Below are 13,828 nucleotides of genomic sequence, written 5' to 3' on the forward strand. Positions count from 1 at the left end.
TGCCTCCATAATGGTCTCGGCTTTGTGTACATGGAATGGACTGTGTCCACTGGATATTCGGCTACTTGGAGACCATTTGCAACCATTCATAGGCATCATGGTCCTGAAGAACAATGCAGTTTTCGTGGATGACAATGTACCATGTCACCGGACCACAGTTGTTTGTGACTAGTTTGAAGAACATACCGGAAAATTCGAGCGAATGTCCAACCGACAAGAATCCTATCGGACAATTATGGGACATAATTGAGAAGTAAGTTCGTGCCAAAATCCTGTACCAGCAACACAGTGGCAATTAAGGATGGCTCAGTATTTAGGCAGGGGACTTCCAACGACTTGCTGAATCTATGGCACGTAGAATTGCTGCACTACTCCAGGCAAAAGAAGGACCGACATGGTGTTAAGAGGGATCCAATGAATATTGTCACCTCAGTGTACTTTAAAACCACACTTAATTATTATTCTACTAGTCGTGATATGAGTTCTGTCATTTCACACTGAAACTCTCGCATGAAATAACGCGGCGAGAAAATTCATATACCAAACAAATTAGCAATTCTAAACGCACATCGCCGGCCCGTAAGTACTCTCAACCCGGCTACATTCCTCACGCGACACCACACTGCCTGCTCACTGCAGACTGACAACAACTGCCCAGCACTGGCACTCAGCAACATCAGTCAGACTTTCTTCAAAACATTGTCAGTGCGCGGCGATTACTTTAAACTTCTACCACGGCGAAACCAGATGTATCTGCAACATAGTCACTGCCATTAAAGACACTCTTAGCTGTTAGGAATGATTTTAAAGAACTCGACATGTTATGGTATAGGCTCCTCACAATGGTTTGTACGGGAACAGTGCATTCGGTTCACACATCTGCACAGCCCGCACAGGTTGCCCACGATAACAGTGCAGTTCTTGGAACCGTTTCGCTACGCAATTGTAGTGTCTCGGAGGTCGGCGAGCGGGTGCTGAAAGTAATGTGCTATTTGACAGAAGGCCTGTTTTTGCCGAATTCTACCTCCTGAGGACGAGCGATACGTGATCTACGAGTAAGGAACAAGCAAAAGCGAAGGGACAAATATCTATTTCCCGTTCGAGCCAGTACCTTTGCTAGATGTTCCAAGTTCCGCTAGATGTGATCTGCTGTGCAAGTAAACACCAGATCCAGAGTAAGCTTTTTAGACAGAGTAAGCTTCTGAGGCTGATTGATAATAATGCTGGAGTTTTTAATTGCTGTGGTCCAGGAGGAATGGTAAATATTCAGAGACATGGCGGAAACGACCATTCGAAGCAGAAAGGTCTTGTAAACATGGACTCTCAGATACATGCTTTAGAAACTCTCACCACTTGTTCAGTAGCAGAGACGTCTTTCTCGTTATCGAAGATGTGCAAGTATTCATAGTTCCTAAGGTATGCACCTTGGAGCCCATGTGAACTGGACTTTTTTCCTTCTTTTGGTCCGTACTACTACCTTTCAAAATATGGAAACCAAAGAGCTTGCAGTACAAGACATGAACAAATGCTCACAGCTCCTAAAGTACGTATTTTAGAACACATACATACTAGACTCTTTTGATACACGTAATCCTTCCTGTCACATTAGTGAATGCTGGGCGTTTCTCCTAGGACATCCTGCAGGCAGCTATATTCTGTTCATCTAAGATGTAACTTTGTATAAACAAACATTTATTCTCCAACAGTTCCTGAATAGCTCATGCATCTGGTGCAAGACCACTGGAAGCAAGCCTCACTTATGTGTTAAGTACCTTATAGTTATTCGAGTGCGAGTTTAACACTGACCCACGTTAAAGCATCGTAATCTACAGTTCAGTTGCTACTCACGGTTCGAAGAGTTTAACCCACATAGTTTCTGCATCAAACATCACTCGGTTTCACTTATACTTTGCTGATCACTGTGCTAAAGTTTAAACGACATAGTTCGTGCGTCACATATCACTCAGTTTCGCTGTACTTCAACTTAATTATACCCACTGACTTCGCCAGATCTCCTTAAAAAAGTTGTGGAAAGGGAAAAAACGGCATTAAACTCCATCGTGGTCACATTACAGTCGGTTGCGTTTCAATTTCCATGCTAGCGCCACCGACCTCTATGTGGCAGGAAGTGGTTTTTTTTTTTAGGAAAATAAAGCAATTGAAAACAAGTGACTTACTCGCATTGCTTAACCAAGAGTTCCCAATAGCTGAATTATTTGTTTTCTAAAAATGGTTCACTACTTACAGGATCTCTATCATAGTCAAAGTTTTGATTCTAAACTTCTGACGTACGTTGTATGTGATTTCATCCTAATACTTCACGCTGATTGCGGCGTCAACACTCCTATAAATGTTCTGAAATTGTGTAGGTGAAAAATATGTCATCTACGAAAGTAATTACTTTTGCTAGTAAGGGTTTTACCCGAGGCGAGTTCGTGTGAAAATGCTGCCACCTCCTAGATGAAAATTAGAGAGTGTATGTTCAAATTATGTTACTTCTTTTAAAATGTTCTACATATTGTATTCATGCAGTTGTACAAAATGTCGTCTTAAACTGTATATATTCGTTATAGTTGTAACCAGAAAAATTACAAGTCCTAGCATTAAGTTCTGTCTTCTCTGTCCAAACTCACATAACAAGTGAATGTGAGAAATAGGTCTTTTTAGCATTTTCAGCAACGCAGAAAACATAGTAACTGAATGATCCTTCAAGAACTGTCACAGGCTTTCTGTCTCCAGCAGTTAGCTGTGTATGGCATTCATTCGTCACAATTATACACATTACAAAGTTCGTAGTGTTCGTGCCTTATCTTTGTGACCACACAGTTGAAATCTTGCGAATGAACAATACTCAGATATCCTAAAAAGCGACTATATCCCGAGGCATTTAAGCTGAGAGCAGGAACTGGCAACTGGATGCCTTCGCTGTGCAAAGTGATTCTAACGGGCAAATAACTCTGCCAGATTTGTCAATGGCCACAATGCGAAGAGAAATTCCACACAGAATGTTTCATTCACAGTCGATGGTTGACGGAAGGCGAAAAGTCATTTCTTCTGGCGGTACCATCGCCAGATGCCCTCAGCAAGCCACATCAGCATACAGAAAGCCACCAGTCCAGTGAGGAGGTGTATGCACAACGGGTAGTCTCCCGTCTCGTCACGGACGTAGCCTGAAACACAGATAGAAACTCCGATCTGTCACTTGTCCTAACCTATTTTGGACATTTTGACAATGATTAAGTTAGAAGAAAATTAGTTTTCAATTGCAGGAAAACCTTCAAATTTGGTGCATGATCATCCAATTTTTCGAAAATCGTAATCATTTGTTTGCCTTTCCACATAATCACATTTACTGGTTTCCATCCCATTCGAATAATTCCTTTGTTTTTTTGTCTTAGAGTATATATATATATATATATATATATATATATATATATATATATATATATATATATATATATATATTCCACATAATCACATCTACTGGTTTCCATCCCATTCGAATAATTCCTTTGTTTTTTTGTCTTAGAATATATATATTCCACATAATCACACCTACTGGTTTCCATCCCATTCGAATAATTCCTTTGTTTTTTTGTCTTAGAGTATATATATATATATATATTCTAAGACAAAAAAACAATATATATATATATATATTCTAAGACAAAAAAACAATAAATATATACTCTAAGACAAAAAAACAAAGGAATGATTCGAATGGGATGGAAACCAGTAAATGTGATTATGTGGAAAGGCAAACAAATGATTACGATTTCCGAAAAATTGGATGATTTACAGAGGAGAGTGTGCTTCTGAAACTCAGGAAGTCAGTACACGTTCGTCCACCTCTGGCCACTACCTACGCATCTATTCGCCTTGACATTGAGTGACAGAGTCCTGGATGTCCTCCTGAGGGCTATCGTACCAAACCCTAATTGGTACGTTATATCGTGAAAATCCGGAGCTCACTCGAGGGCCTTGCCCACAATGCTCCAATGGGTCTCATTCGCGGGGATACCTGGTGACTTTTCTGGTTAAGATGGGGTTTGACCAGCATAAAGACAATTTTTTATGTGCTGACTATTACATCACCGCAGCATTATGGTCAACATAGCTGTTGTCAAATGCCGGAGAGCCCTGGTAATAGTGACAATATAAGGAGAGATATGAATTGGAGTTTGTGCTGGGAATGGTACTTGTCTTGCGTAGTTCATGACGCTGTGTTGACGATAATGTTGCGTTGGTGTAATGGTCAGCATATCTGCGTAGTGAGCTAAAAGACCCAGGTTCGACTCCAAGCCACAGCACTAATTTCAATTCACTTCTTCAGCTTCCAACGTTATCGTAGATAAATTAGAGACTTCAGTGTGTCAGGGAAAATTAATTTGAGATGAAGGCCGTTATGATTGTATTCTTGACCGAAGCCGCTACTATTCGGTCAAGTAGCTCCTCAAATGGCATCACGAGGCGGAGTGCACCCCGAAAAATGACAACAGCGCATGGCGGCGTGGATGGTCACCCATCCAAGTGCCGACCACGCCCGACAGCGCTTAACTTCGGTGACCTCAGAGTAACCGGTGTAACCACTGCTGCAAGGTCGTTGCCTTTGTATGTGCATAATGTTTATATATATTTTTAGCGAACAGTGTTAAGGTTGTCTCTTAAATCCAACGGTGAAAAAGAAAAAGCTGTGATGCTCTGTGAAAATGTGTAGTTTTTTTTCTCTGTAGTCAGTTTTAATCATGATAGCAGGACATTGAAACTATTAGAAAAACTGTTTCTTCCATACATAGTCTTTCTTCTAGTAAGTAATTTTAAACAAAACCTGTGTGCACAAAATTGTGCTGTTTTTTCCTCTCACTGCTGGTTTTAACAGAAAACAGGAAACTTGTACTTATGGCTTATCAGCTTATCATTAGGATACTACTACAGAACCTGAATCGACCGAAACTTTGTAAGCCTACCCATTCAGAGATTAATACTTCTAGAAATACTGTCATTGAAGCTACTGTTCTCACAAATCCAGCAGCTGGAAACGTCTCTCTCATACCCCATATAATAATAATCCCAACAGATTTTCCCCTAGCATTTTAAGAGCCTTTAGTTCCCAATCAAGGTTTCGTTTGCAATAACAGTATGTCTCAAGGTCAGACACAAAGAGGAGGCAGTTGGAGAGGGGAGAGGAAATGGACAGGAAGAGGAGACACGAGGAGATGGAGAGAGAGGGAGAGGAAGAGATAGACAGAGAGAGGGTTAAGTGGAAATAGAGAAGCAGATGAGGAGATGAATAGAGTGAGGAAGGAGGAGGAGGTGATGGACAAAGAATATTGAGAACTACAGGATGTGATTAAAAAGTTTCAAGGCTTAGAACTAGAAGTTTATAGGACATTTAAGTACAGCGAACTAAAATTTTTCAGAATATGAACCATGAGCATCACCACAGAGCTGCCAGCACGTCTACCACTGTTCGTAGCCCTTCTGGAAGGCCTCGTTGGTCATGCTGTCAAGGGCTCTCGTCGAAGCCTGCTGGATGGCGTCGATGGAATCGAATCGCTTCTCTTTTAGGCCTTTCTCTATTCGGGGGAAGAGGAAAAGCCACTTAGAGTCAAGTCAGGGCTGTAGGGTGGCTGTGGCAGTGTTGTCACGTTGAACATGACCAAAACTTCGGCGACGGCCCGTGACATGTGAACGGGCGCGTTGTCGTGGTGGAGAATCCAATCGCCCTTGATTGCCATTCGGGCGCGGCGAACTCGATCCCTCAAGCAGCAGAATACTACATCTACAACTACATCTACATCTACATTTATACTCTGCAAGCCATCCAACGGTGTGTGGCGGAGGGCACTTTACGTGCCACTGTCATTACCTCCCTTTTCCATACCACTCGCGTATGGTTCGCGGGAAGAACGACTGTCTGAAAGCCTCCGTGCGCGCTCGAATCTCTGTAATTTTACATTCGTGATCTCCTCGGGAGGTATAAGTAGGGGGAAGCAATGTATTCGATATCTCATCCAGAAACGCACCCTCTCGAAACCTGCAAGCCAGCTACACCGCGATGCAGAGCGCCGCTCTTGCAGAGTGTGCCCCTTGAGATTACTAAACATTTCCGTAACGCTATCACGGTTACCAAATAACCCTGTGACGAAACACACCGCTCTTCTTTGTATCTTCTCTATCTCCTCCGTCAACCCGATCTGATACGGATCCCACACAGATGAGCAATACTCAAGTATAGGTCGAACGCGTGTTTTGTAAGCTACCTCCTTTGTTGATAGACTACATTTTCTAAGGACTCTCCCAATGAATCTCAACCTGGTACCCACCTTAGTAAAAATTAATTTTATACGATCATTCCACTTCAAATCGTTCCGCACACATACTCCCAGACATTTTACAGAAGTAATTGCTACCAGTGTCTGTGCCGCTATCATATAATCATACAATAAAGGATCCTTCTTTCTATGTATTCGCAATACATTACATTTGTCTATGTTAAGGGTCAGTTGCCACTCCCTGCACCAAGTGCCTATCCGCTGCAGATCTTCCTGCATTTCGCTGCAATTTTCTAATGCTGCAACTTCTCTGTATACTACAGCATCATTCGCGAAAAGTCGCATGGAACTTCCGACACTATCTACTAGGTCGTTTATATGTATTGTGAAAAGCAATGGTCCTATAACACTCCCCTGTGGCACGCCCGAGATTACTTTGTCTGTAGACGTCTATCCATTGATAACAACATGCTGTGTTCTGTTTTCTAAAAACACTTCAATCCAGCCACACAGCTGGTGTTATATTCCGTAGGCTCTTACTATGTGTATCAGGCGACAGTGCGGAACAGTATCGAACGCCTTCCGGAAGTCAAGGAAAATAGCATCTACCTGGGAGCCTTTATCTAATATTTTCTGGGTCTCATGAACAAATAAAGCGAGTTGGGTCTCACACGATCGCTGTTTCCGGAATCCATGTTGATTCCTACAGAGTAGATTCTGGGTTTCCAAAAACGACATGATACGCGAGCAAAAAACATGTTCTAAAATTCTACAACAGATCGACGTCAGAGATATAGGTCTATAGTTTTGCGCATCTGCTCGACGACCCTTCTTGAAGACTGGGACTACCTGTGCTCTTTTCCAATCATTTGGAACCTTCCGTTCCTCTAGAGACTTGCGGTACACGGCTGTTAGAAGGGGGGGCAAGTTCTTTCACGTACTCTGTGTAGAATCGAAATGGTATCCCGTCAGGTCCAGTGGGCTTTCCTCTGTTGAGTGATTCCAGTTGCTTTTCTATTCCTTGGATACTTATTTCGATGTCAGCCATTTTTTCGTTTGTGCGAGGATTGAGAGATGGAACTGCAGTGCGGACTTCCTCTGTGTAACAGCTTTGGAAAAAGGTGTTTAGTATTTCAGCTTTACGCGTATCATCCTCTGTTTTAATGCCATCATCATCCCGGAGTGTCTGGATATGCTGTTTCGAGCCCTTACTGATTTAACGTAAGACCATAAGTTTCTAGGATTTTCTGTCCAGTCGGTACATAGAATTTTACTTTCGAAGTCACTGAACGCTTCACGCATAGCCCTCCTTACGCTAACTTTGACATCGTTTAGCGTCTGTTTGTCTGAGAGGTTTTGGTTGCGTCTAACCTTGGAGTGAAGCTCTCTTTGCTTTCGCAATAGTTTCCTAACTTCGTAGTTGAACCACGGTGAGTTTTTCCCGTCCCTCACAGTTTTACACGGCACGTACCTGTCTAAAACGCATTTTACAATTGCCTTAAACTTTTTCCATAAACACTCAACATTGTCAGTGTCGGAACAGAAATTTTCGTATTGATCTGTAAGGTAGTCTGAAATCTGGCTTCTATTACTCTTGCTAAATAGATAAACCTTCCTCCATTTTTTTATATTCCTATTAACTTCCACATTCAGAGATGCTGCAACGGCCTTATGATCACTGATTCCGTGTTCTGCACTTACAGAGTCGAAAAGTTCGGGTCTGTTTGTTATCAGTAGGTCCAAGATGTTATCTCCACGAGTCAGTTCTCTGTTTAATTGCTCGAGGTAGTTTCACACTAACACGACGGACACTATTCAAAAGTACCCTCACTCTCTCCACATTTTGATCCGTTCGGCTTGATGATGGCCTCCCAGAGCGATCGTCGTCTTCAAGAGCCCCGCGACCATCTTTGAAACGTTTGTGCTACATGAAAAACATTGCATTGGATATGGCTTCTTCCTTAAAGGCCTCTTGAATCATACCGAGAGTCTCAGTGGCGGTTTTGTTCAGTCGCACGCAAAACTTAATCGCCTAACGCTGCTCCAAGTGCTGCTCCATTTCCACCTCTCCCACTTTCCGATCGTTCTCTCCTGGGTTCCGGAGGCATCTGCCGCAGTATCAGATCATTCCCTGAGAACCCCCACTACTGGCCCCACCCGGCTGAACTGGTCCGCGCGCTCACTTAGACTCAGAAATGAATCAGTATTGCAACTTCTGAATCGCACCTTGTATATCCACTTCCCACCGTGAAAGCAACATTGTACAGACATGTCGAAGCTCCGAAGTGAAAAGTAAAAGACAAGCAACTGTTTTACCAGCATCTATACGATACAGAACAATGTAGTCATTTGATTGTGTGGATCATTCTGTACTTCTGGGATATAACAAAAATTCGGACACACCTAGCAATAGTCCACATCATACCTTCTGCTAACAACAATTTCGACACAGGCTGCAATATTTACCAAATGGAACTATGGTAGCAAAGCTCTCTAAAACGATTACAGACCTTTCCTACAATCAACTACTAAATAACATCCAAATCTAATGAAAATATGTAATGTAAAACACACTTTTTTGTGATCTCTCAAAGGCCTTTGATTGTGTAAATCATGGAATTCTTTTAGATAAGCTAAATCATTATGGTTTGAGTGGGGCAGTGCACAAATGGTTTAATTCATACTTAACTGGAAGAATGCAGAAAGTTGAAATAAGTGGTTCGTGTAATGTTAAAACAACAGCCGATTCCTCAAACTGGGGTGCTATCAAGCACGGGGTCCCACAGGGTTCGGTCCTAGGTCCTTTACTGTTCTTGATATACATTAATGACTTACCATTCCACATTGATGAAGATGCAAAGTTAGTTCTTTTTGCTGATGATACAAGTATAGTAATAACATCCAAAAACCAAGAACTAAGTGATGTAATTGTAAATGATGTTTTTCACAAAATTATTAAGTGGTTCTCAGCAAACGGACTCTCTTTAAATTTTGATAAAACACAGTATATACAGTTCTGTACAGTAAATGGCACAACTCCAGTAATAAATATAGACTTTGAACAGAAGTCTGTAGCTAAGGTAGAATTTTCAAAATTTTTAGGTGTGTCCATTGATGAGAGGTTAAACTGGAAGCAACACATTGATGGTCTGCTGAAACGTCTGAGTTCAGCTACGTATGCTATTAGGGTTATTGCAAATTTTGGTGATAAGAATCTCAGTAAATTAGCTTACTATGCCTATTTTCATTCACTGCTTTCGTATGGCATCATATTCTGGGGTAATTCATCGTTGAGTAGAAAAGTATTCATTGCACAAAAACGTGTAATCAGAATAATTGCTGGAGCCCACCCACAGTCATCCTGCAGACATCTATTTAAGGATCTAGGGATCCTCACAGTAACCTCACAGTATATATATTCCCTTATGAAATTTGTTGATAATAATCCAACCCAATTCAAAAGTAATAGCAGTGTGCATACCTATAACACCAGTAGAAAGGATGATCTTCACTATGCAGGGTTAAATCTGACTTTGGCACAGAAAGGGGTAAATTATGCTGCCACAAAAGTCTTTGGGCACCTACCAAACAGCATCAAAAGCCTGACAGATAGCCAACTAACATTTAAAAATAAATTAAAAGAATTTCTAGATGAAAACTCCTTCTACTCATTGGCTGAATTTTTAGATATAAACTAAGTAAAAAAAACTTAATCATTAGTGTCATGCAATATTTTGTGTAATGTAATTTCTTGTACAGACATCTTTTATTAACCTGACACGTTCCACATCATTACGAAGTGTCGTATTCATGATCTGTGGAACAAGTATTAATCTAATCTAATCTAATCTACTCGCACACAACATAACCAAACAACTGAGTAAAGTTTTAGGAAGGATGGAGGTGTTTTGATGAAATGTTATTGAAATACATCAGTTATCCAGCTTTTTTCGTAATACGCAAAGAGAACTTCTGTTACATTTACATACTGAAAAGCACAGTGCTGGAAAAAGACAGAGATGAAATATCGTCAACAGTCATGGTGCAAGAAGACGGAGATGGAAGGCCAATATTTGGAAACTAAATAGTCTGCCACCAAAAACATTCTATTTATCATTTATCGAGTACGAGAGACATGCACGCTGCTTATCATAATACACAAGTAAAACTGCAAATACGGAAACTCAAGATTTTCACTAATATAAAATCTGTTACTTCTCTAAATATATAAGGCTTTGAGAACATTATGCATGTGTCACAACTGTTATAAATCAATTGTTCTGTAAGATTAAAAATGATATACACATACTGCACATTGGCACTATTGATAAAACTTACACGTTAAGCAGGACTTGCTAAGAACGAAAGATCGACTGCTGTACCAATCTTTGGAAGCACAAGAGACCTTAAAATTAAACACCTCCACATCTAAATTGTCTGACAAACTTATTAAAATCTTGTTGCTGCCTTATTGTCACTACTGGAATAACAAAATACTAGAGGAGTGTTGGTCAAGATAAGTACCAGCCATTCAGTTTATCAAAATCCTTAAAAAATGGTTCTATAACATCGGAGAACACACATGACCACTACTGGCTGATCCAACTTACAGCCTGAAGTACACTTGTCGACGAGAATCAGCAAAGAAAACAATATTATCCCCACGCCAAAAATTCATCTGTTATCAAAGTCAGTCAAACATTATAGTGACCCTGTGCTAGGGTACTAACTTCATCTTCTAATTAAAATGCCATCACTGTCTGATATTACAATGTGGAAAATAAATGACACTTGGATGAAATAGTATGCTGAGCAGTAGTAGTGATACACATTCTTGGGCCGGCCAGAGTGGCCGAGCGGTTCTAGGCGCTACAGTCTGGAACCACTCAACTGTTACGGTCGCAGGATCTAATCCGGTCTCGGGCATCGATGTGTGTGATGTGCTTAGGTTAGTTAGGTTTAAGTAGCTCTAAGTTCTAGCGGACATATGACCTCATAATTTAAGTACCATAGTGCTCAGAGCCACACATTCTTGTAGTGAAGAAACGAATGTTCCTGTGCTTTCAATGTCACCCCAACATTGTAACAACTTCATGCTTGGGTCTTAATTTTATAAAGCAGTGGAAAACATTTGTCATGTTATGCTGGTAATACTAAGCACGCAAAGCAGTGGTGGCTGACACTAACAGATAAGCATTCTGAACTGAATATTATCCTACAACGTTATTACCATTACCTCAGGTAACCATAAATACACGTCTTAGCACAGCCTCTCTTAAACTTCGATGGTTTTTAATGGGAAATAGATGAAACTGATCAGCTGTTGAAGATATTTGACAGTCTTCATGAAAAAAATTACATTAAAGATTCAGATACAAAATGAAAGCAGGAACTAAGCTTTTTATACAGAAATTCGTGATTACAGGTGGCATAATAAGTTTTGATTTTTTTCGTACAGCAACTTATACGGATTACACTTTACCGTTTGACTTAATGCACCCTCAATGCCAAAAGATGGGCTTTATCTATCAACCATTCATTGTACAGTAGTAGCACCTTTAATTCAAGATAAAAATAGAGAAAAGGTGTATTTAATGAAAACTGTAGCTCATATTAATGGATAAAAACAGTCTACAGTAAACAAAATTTTTGAGAAGGAAACAGGAAATGGAGGCACCACCTTAGACTTTAAAACCAGGAATAGTGGAAAAGAAAGATTCACTTCAGTGCCTTTTACAGGCGATATATCACATACGATTAAACGATTGTTTATTAAAATGTATGGTTGCAAAGTAGTGTTCTCCACCGACAATCGCCCAAAGAAAAATTTAATTAATAATATTAAAGCCACAAATGACCGTTAATGAAGTTGAGGTGTTAATAAGATCACATGCAACGGATTTTCAATATTTTACAACGGTGAAACTGAAAGGGCATTAAATACTGGGTATAAAGGACATCGTTTAGGTGAAAAGATACTACTGTGCATAATGCTACATTCACAGGGCACTTGCTAATGTCAGTTCACAATCGGAATAGAACCAAAGAAATAGAGATCACCCGAAAAGCAAAGAAATAGTGGTGATTATATGTTGTAGAGGTACTAGAGATTTTTAGACACACAATGAACATCAATGGCCTGTTTTTAAATGAGTTGTTCAAGGGAGGAAAAAAGATTTCTTTAAACGTTTCAAGACAGTAGTAATGACTGCATAAATATATTTTGCAAGGGTAAATTGTTGTCAACAGTACTTCCTGTCAGAAAGCGTTACTATCCTCACACAAAGTGACGTAATATTTTCATTAGCTCACTAGATGGGCTTACTCTTTGATAGCTTTCTTTATTAAAATAGTGCAATGCTATGTACTTTCACAGAGCTGCACTTCTATGTATTTTTTTACTACGTTTTGTTCAGAGTTTTAATTTCTCCTACCATTTCTTCTTTAGAGAAGCAGGTAATGTATTATTTCATGTAATTAATATGTAAACACGTGTGTACTGTAAAAAAAATGTAGCAGCTAGTGCACTTTTGGATTTCTTGATATTTCTGAGATTTTAATTGCCTGACACTGCATCAGCACTGTTACACTGTTTTACTCTGATAGCGAAATATTTTATTATTCGTTTGTATGATGGCAGGTCAGTGCAAAAAATATATTTTACATAAGTGAGCTTTTCATTGCAACATCAGCTGACAACATGTGGCACGTGGCACAACCCACAGTAGTTAATCTGCGCATTGTATCTGAAGCTACATGTACAGTTCGATTTTTGCCTCTGTTCAACTGCCATACCTAATATCCCAGGTACACAGTTTCAAAGGTTATTTTGATTTCAGTTACGGTATGTAACTTGAGCTGGTTAGCTCAGGCTTCATGTAACATGTTTTAATTTAACCAATCTAAGTAACGGTTTCATTTTCCAGTGGGCGATTTTAGTTACTTTACATCATAACTGAGTTCTAGAAATTCTTGTTTGGTTTTGTGATAAATGTTTTAGGTAAAATCACGTATTCTTGAAGAAGATACTCATGTTATTATCGAAACCTAGGTCAAGTTTAAGTAAATAAACATCTGGCCCTGGCAACTCACAGTTGTTGTTCACAGTATGTTCAAATTTGGACACCATTATGGTTTTGTGCAAAGTTAGAATTTTCATATCTGTAAGGGAATTTGCATGTTATGATAAGCAACGTGAAAGTGTTTTGTACTTGATAAACAATAAATTATTTTAGTTTCATTGTAAAGTGTTTATTTTTAGGATATCGACCTCCATCTCTGTCTGTATGCACCATCATCTCTGGCTATGAGTCATCTCTGTCTTCTACTAGCACTGTGTTTGGTCATGTTTTGAAATACGTAAACACAACAGAAGTTATTTTTGGGTATTACGGAATTAGCAGTTTAAAGTGACACATAAACAAAATCTCGTCAAAACCCTTTCTTCCTTCCTTCCTTCCTACAATGGTGTCCGCGCAGTTCCTGTTGTTTCACTTGGCTATGTTGTCTGTAAGTGTGTGTTTTATAGAACGTATTTTGATTCGGCTTTGGTA

At 39.9% G+C, this 13,828-nt stretch overlaps 1 protein-coding gene across 1 annotated transcript in view; it reads right to left on the reverse strand.

Annotated features, from left to right (window-relative positions):
- Window positions 1-2,481: 2,481 nt before the first annotated feature.
- Window positions 2,482-13,828, reverse strand: part of LOC126272847 (monocarboxylate transporter 1-like) — a 96,733-nt gene continuing 85,386 nt past the window's right edge. Inside the window, exon 8 of the mRNA XM_049976059.1 lies at window positions 2,482-3,170. Within this exon, the coding sequence (XP_049832016.1) occupies window positions 3,046-3,170 (125 nt within the window). The 3' untranslated portion in view covers window positions 2,482-3,045. The remainder of the gene's footprint in view (window positions 3,171-13,828) is intronic.

This window comes from Schistocerca gregaria, chromosome 5 (assembly GCF_023897955.1).
Source record: "Schistocerca gregaria isolate iqSchGreg1 chromosome 5, iqSchGreg1.2, whole genome shotgun sequence".
Taxonomy (NCBI): domain Eukaryota; kingdom Metazoa; phylum Arthropoda; class Insecta; order Orthoptera; family Acrididae; genus Schistocerca; species Schistocerca gregaria.